Below are 5,832 nucleotides of genomic sequence, written 5' to 3'. Positions count from 1 at the left end.
TAACAAAACTCAATAACCAGATATTTTGAGAAGGTAACAATTAGAAAAATAATATTGTATGTTTTTGTACTTACGAAAGTCAACAATAAGAATACAAGTAAAAGAAAAAGACATAAAAATATAAAAAAAATAGTTTGATAGGAAGCCCCGACGAAACGATGAAGCAGCAACATCAACCAAGTCTTCATTCAATTATTAGGGGGAAACCGTTAGATATGTGACATGAGCCCACTCACATCATCTGAACCCTCCATTCAATAGTTGACACTTTCACATGAATGCCCCCTTCATCACAACAACCCCTCGCAGCTGCCAAGAAATTCCTAAACTCTGCATATATTATATTTGTTGATTCATTATTTGTATCCACAAACACTTGATCTTCTTCCTTCACAGTTTTGCAATTGAAATGGCTTCTACTTCTAATGCCATCATCCAATGCACCTCTTCTTCTTCTTCGTTTGAGTATGACGTGTTTGTGAGCTTCCGCGGTGAAGACACACGCAACAGCTTCACCGCTTTTCTTTTTGAAGCTCTGAAAAAACAAGGCATCGAGGCCTTCAAAGATGATAAAGATATCAGGAAAGGCGAATCCATAGCACCAGAGCTAATACGAGCCATTGAAGGGTCTCATGTTTTCCTTGTTGTCTTTTCCAAGGACTATGCTTCCTCAACTTGGTGCCTGCGTGAACTAGCACATATCTGGAATTGCTTTCAACCATCTACCAGACATCTTCTGCCTATTTTCTATGATGTTGATCCATCACAAGTGCGAAAACTGAGTGGAGACTATGAGAAAGCCTTTGCCCAACACCAACAAAGTTCCAGGTTCCAAGAGAAGGAAATTACAACATGGAGAGAAGTTCTGGAACGAGTAGCCAGTCTCTCTGGTTGGGATACCAGAAATGAGTAAGTAATCTTCTGTTGGTTTGTTACGTGCATATACAATATATTTTTATCATTTCTTACTAATGCTGTTATCTTGAATGTATTACTTATTACAACCTTTAAACTGGAGATACTTAGAGAGATTGGGTCAACATTCATTATCCATGTTTAATACAAATAATATTTTAAAAATGAAAAAAGTACTATATATGTTGTTATCTTCTTCTATGCATGTACGCTCTGTTTTGGTTCCCTTAGGTGATGATTTGCCATTCTTTCTTTTCTCTAAACTTTTAGGCGACAACCTGCAGTGATTGATAAAATTGTTCAGCAGATAAAAAGTATCGTGGGTTGCAAATTTTCTATTCCTGCATCTGATAATCTAGTTGGGATGGAATCTCATTTTGCTACATTATCAGAGCTAATATGTCTGGGGCCGGTTAATGATGATGTTCGAGTTGTTGGAATTACTGGGATGGGTGGAATAGGAAAGTCCGCTCTTGGTCAAGCTTTATATGAAAGAATCTCTCATCAATTTAATTCTTGTTGTTATATTGATGACGTAAGTAAACTTTATAAACGTGAAGGTAGATTAGGTGTACAAAAGGAATTACTTTCTCAATCTCTAAATGAAAGAAATCTAGAGATTCGTAATGTATCTGATGGAACACATCTGGCATGGAAGAGGCTACACAATGCAGAGGCACTTATAGTTCTTGACAATGTTGATCAAGATAAACAGCTTGATATGTTTACTGGGGGTAGAAATGATCTGTTACGTAAATGCCTAGGTAGAGGGAGCATAATTATTATAATTTCTAGGGATCAACAAATATTGAAGGCATATGGAGTAGATGATATTTACCAAGTGAAGCTATTGAATGACAATGATGCTCTTCGATTGTTTTGCAAAAAAGCATTTAAAAATAATTATACTATGAGTGATTTTGAAAAGTTGACTTCTGATTTACTATCACATTGTCAAGGTCTTCCCTTAGCAATTGAAGTACTGGGCTCATCTTTGTTTGATAAAGATGTTTTTCATTGGAGGAGTGCATTGGTCTCATTAAAAGAAAATAAAAGTAAAAGTATTATGGATGTGTTGCGAATAAGTTTTGATCAATTAGAGGATACACACAAGGAAATATTTCTAGATATTGCATGTTTCTTCAACGACGAATATGTGGAACATGTGAAGGAAGTTTTAGATTTTCGTGGATTTAATCCCGAATATGGCCTACAAGTTCTCGTTGATAAATCACTTATAACCATTGATGATGATGATTTTATTGGAATGCATGACTTGTTGTGCGATTTGAGCAAATCTATTGTTAGAGAAAAATCACCTAGGAAGCCATGGAAGTGGAGCAGGTTGTGGGATGTTAAAGATTTCCACAAAGTTATGTCAGATAATAAGGTAGAATAATTTATAAATATAAAGTTCTCCTATTATTATAGAATTTGTAAATACTTCCAAAGATCTAACTTTTTCTTTCTTCGTTACAATGTTCAAGGTAGCAGAAAATGTTGAGGTCATAATTCTTGAAGAAAAATCTGACATTCTTCGAACAATGAGATTCGATGCTCTATCAACAATGAGTAGCCTTAAGCTTTTCTATTTTACAAATTGGATCAAGATCAATTTTTCAGGAACACTTGCTAAGTTTTCCAATGAATTAGGATATTTTTATTGGGAAAAGTATCCTTTTGAGTGTTTGCCACCAAGTTTTGAACCGAACAAACTTGTTGAGTTGATTTTACTTAAAAGCAACATCAAACAACTTTGGGAAGACATAAAGGTAGTATCAATTATTATTATTATTATTCTATATTGTTTTCATTTAAATAAACAAATAAAAAGACAAACTTTCTTATGATTTCTCTATTTAATTAAAGAAACAAAAGAAAGGCTGAATGTCATTATTAATTTTGTTTCCTACTATTGGCCTTGCATTGTAGCCTCTACCCAATTTGAGGCGTTTGGATCTCTCTGACTCCAAAAATCTAATTAAAATGCCATATATTGGAGATGCCCTATATCTTGAGAGTCTTGATCTCGAAGGATGTATACAACTCGAAGAGATCGGCCTGTCCATTGTTCTTTCACCAAAGCTTACTTCTCTGAATTTGAGAAATTGCAAAAGTCTTATCAAGTTGCCACCGTTTGGAGAGGACCTAATTCTTGAAGAGCTAGTTCTCGAAGGATGTCAAAAACTCAGACACATTGATCCATCCATCGGTCTTCTAAAAAAGCTCAGAAGATTGAATTTGAAAAACTGCAAAAATCTAGTAAGCTTACCCAATAGCATACTAGGCCTCAATTCTCTTGAAGATCTGAATCTCTCTGGCTGTTCAAAACTGTACAACACCGAGTTATTATATGAACTAAGGGATGCAGAGCAATTGAAGAAGATTGATATAGATGGAGCTCCTATTCATTTCCAATCAACATCTTCCTACTCCAGACAACATCAAAAATCAGTTAGTTGCTTAATGCCTTCCTCCCCAATATTTCCATGTATGAGTAAACTTGATCTAAGTTTCTGTAATTTAGTTGAAATCCCTGATGCTATTGGAATTATGAGTTGCTTAGAAAGGCTAGATTTAAGTGGTAACAATTTTGCTACACTGCCCAACCTCAAGAAGCTTTCCAAACTGGTCTGTTTAAAGTTACAACATTGCAAGCAGTTGAAATCTTTGCCTGAGCTCCCTTCACGGATTGACTTTCCAGATGATGAATCGTATTTTGAAATAGGACAAACAGGATTATACATGTTTAACTGCCCAGAATTAGTTGATAGGGAACGCTGCACTGACATGGCTTTTTCATGGATGATGCAAAATTTGCAGGTTTGCATGTTCCTCCTTTGCTCCTCTCATCTCTTTCTCTCTCCTTTTTTGTGTATAGGAATCAGGAAATAACATATAGATGTCTCTGCAGTACCAGGTGGAATTGTTCGATTGTTACAAATATGGAACTGTTAGTCCAGGAAGTGAAATACCAAGGTGGTTCAATAATGAGCATGAGGGAAAATGAGTAAGCTTAGACCCATCTCATTTTATGCATGACGATAATTGGATTGGCGTTGCGTTTTGTGCAATATTCGTCGTGCCTCATGAAACACTCTCAGCAATGAGTTTTTCAGAGACAGAACCGTCATGGCCTGATCTTGGTATTATTCCAGTGGACTTTTATGAAGATCTAGATCTAGAACTTGTTTTAGACAAATCAGATCACATGTGGCTCTTCTTTCTTAATCGAGTAGACTCAGTTCGCGTATTACATGTCAATGACAACTATATTGGCAAATTGCTTTTGGAATGTGATGATATAGGGTGTGTGTTGAAAGAGTCATATGCGGAGGTGAAGAAATTCGGATATCGCTGGGTATATAAAGAGGATATAGAAGGGCCATCAAAACAGTTGTCTAGGAAGCGCAAATTTGGGGAAATTGAAGAAAATGCGAGCAGAAGGGAGAAAAGATGCTTGGGTAGCCTTCTTTGTTATGGGAGCCCTCTTCTGTAGCTGTCTTTGTTGGTTAAGAATATTTCTCGTTTTCAGTCCTTTTTACTTGTTAGTGCATGACGCTAAAATAAAAGTACAAATAAAAAATTAAAAAAAAATTCTCGGGTCAGTCGATCCAGGAATCAGGAAGTCAAACTAAAGGAATAACATTTCTGCATGCCTAAGAAGAAAAAGGAGTAAATATATTTTAAAACAGAGTCACTATATCATTGTTTTCTTAATCCACTATATCTAAGAATAAAATTCAATGTCATTATAATTAAAAATTGCATAATTAGATTTTAAATTTTTTTAAGTGTTTAAAATTTTTAATTTTAATTTTTTTGGTAAGCTTACAAATTAATATATTAAACAATAACATGATTTCATTTGATACGAATATTATTTTCTTACATTTTTATAGTATTACTTTAGTAATATTGTTTGTTCGTTTTTATGTTAAATTAGTATTATTTGTATTTACTATTATTATTGTTATTTTTATTCAATTCACATTTGATTAAAGTTTATATATAATATTAGTTTATATATATATATATATATATATATATATATATGATTTTTGATATTATATTTATTAATCAACTTATTTTTAATGATATTTTAAATAAAATTTTATAATATTATCTTAATTTATATTATTTCTTACTTGTGGCTTTAATAGTAATACACAGAAAAATTATTTATAATTTATTTAAATTTTTAATATCAATTACCACTAATTTAGTGTTATTATTGATGATAGTTATATTTATATTCCCTCCATTCCTTTTCATTTTATTTTTAAGGTTTTTATGTTTTAATAAAAAAATACAATAAAGTTTCTTCAATATGATAAAATAGTTGTGAAGTTTCTTATTTTATCTCTTTTTTTCTACTTCACAAATAAATGCATGGGTAAATTAATTATAAAATAAAAAATAATTAAAATATAATTAATAAAAGAGTAATTGATGTGATCATTAACTCTGTAGATGATTAATAAATAAAATATTTTTATTTAAAAAAATCTAGCAATTAAAATAAAAACAGAAGGAATATCTTTTATAATAGGTTAAATTGTAATTTTTTTTTTGTATTTTGATTATCCAAAGTGAAACGTTAACTTTAATGTAACATTTTAATGTTAACCTGAATCTTATTTTAAAATAAATTAAATGAAGTCAAAAATTTAAAAAATGTCTAAATAAATTGAACTAGCTAGTAACTTTTTATTCATAAACAAAATAATAAATCATTAAGACATTTGCTTTATTTATTTAAATATATTAATATTATTTTTCATCTATCATTAGACGAGATTTTTTTTATTTCAAATTATAAAAAATTTTAAATTAATTTTTTTAATATATAAATCTTTTTAATTTTTATTTTATATCTTTTTATTTTGAATAGTTTACATATTTTTATTTTTATAT

The 5,832-nt window shown here is 31.3% G+C and overlaps 2 protein-coding genes across 3 annotated transcripts; both read left to right on the top strand.

Moving 5' to 3' along the window:
- The first annotated feature begins 349 nt into the window (after positions 1-349).
- Positions 350-4,449, top strand: LOC114416974 (TMV resistance protein N-like). 2 transcript variants are annotated; one of them, XM_028382028.1, is made up of 6 exons: positions 366-413; positions 450-909; positions 1,186-2,305; positions 2,403-2,687; positions 2,848-3,738; positions 3,830-4,449. In XM_028382028.1, the coding sequence occupies exons 1-6, from the start codon at positions 410-412 to the stop codon at positions 3,923-3,925; spliced, it is 2,856 nt and encodes a 951-aa protein (XP_028237829.1). In that variant the 5' UTR covers positions 366-409; the 3' UTR covers positions 3,926-4,449. The 2 variants fall into 2 exon arrangements, with proteins under 2 accessions (XP_028237827.1, XP_028237829.1); XM_028382026.1 differs by having other exon boundaries at positions 350-909.
- On the top strand, positions 4,000-4,452 carry LOC114416977. The gene has a single exon (XM_028382030.1). It carries the CDS (start codon positions 4,022-4,024, stop codon positions 4,412-4,414), a length of 393 nt encoding a protein of 130 aa, XP_028237831.1. The 5' UTR covers positions 4,000-4,021; the 3' UTR covers positions 4,415-4,452.
- The last annotated feature ends 1,380 nt before the right edge of the window (positions 4,453-5,832 follow it).

The sequence above is a fragment of the Glycine soja genome, chromosome 6, assembly GCF_004193775.1.
Source record: "Glycine soja cultivar W05 chromosome 6, ASM419377v2, whole genome shotgun sequence".
Lineage (NCBI taxonomy): Eukaryota > Viridiplantae > Streptophyta > Magnoliopsida > Fabales > Fabaceae > Glycine > Glycine soja.
Note: the sequence above shows the minus strand (reverse complement) of the source record. Positions and strands in the feature narration are given on the sequence as shown.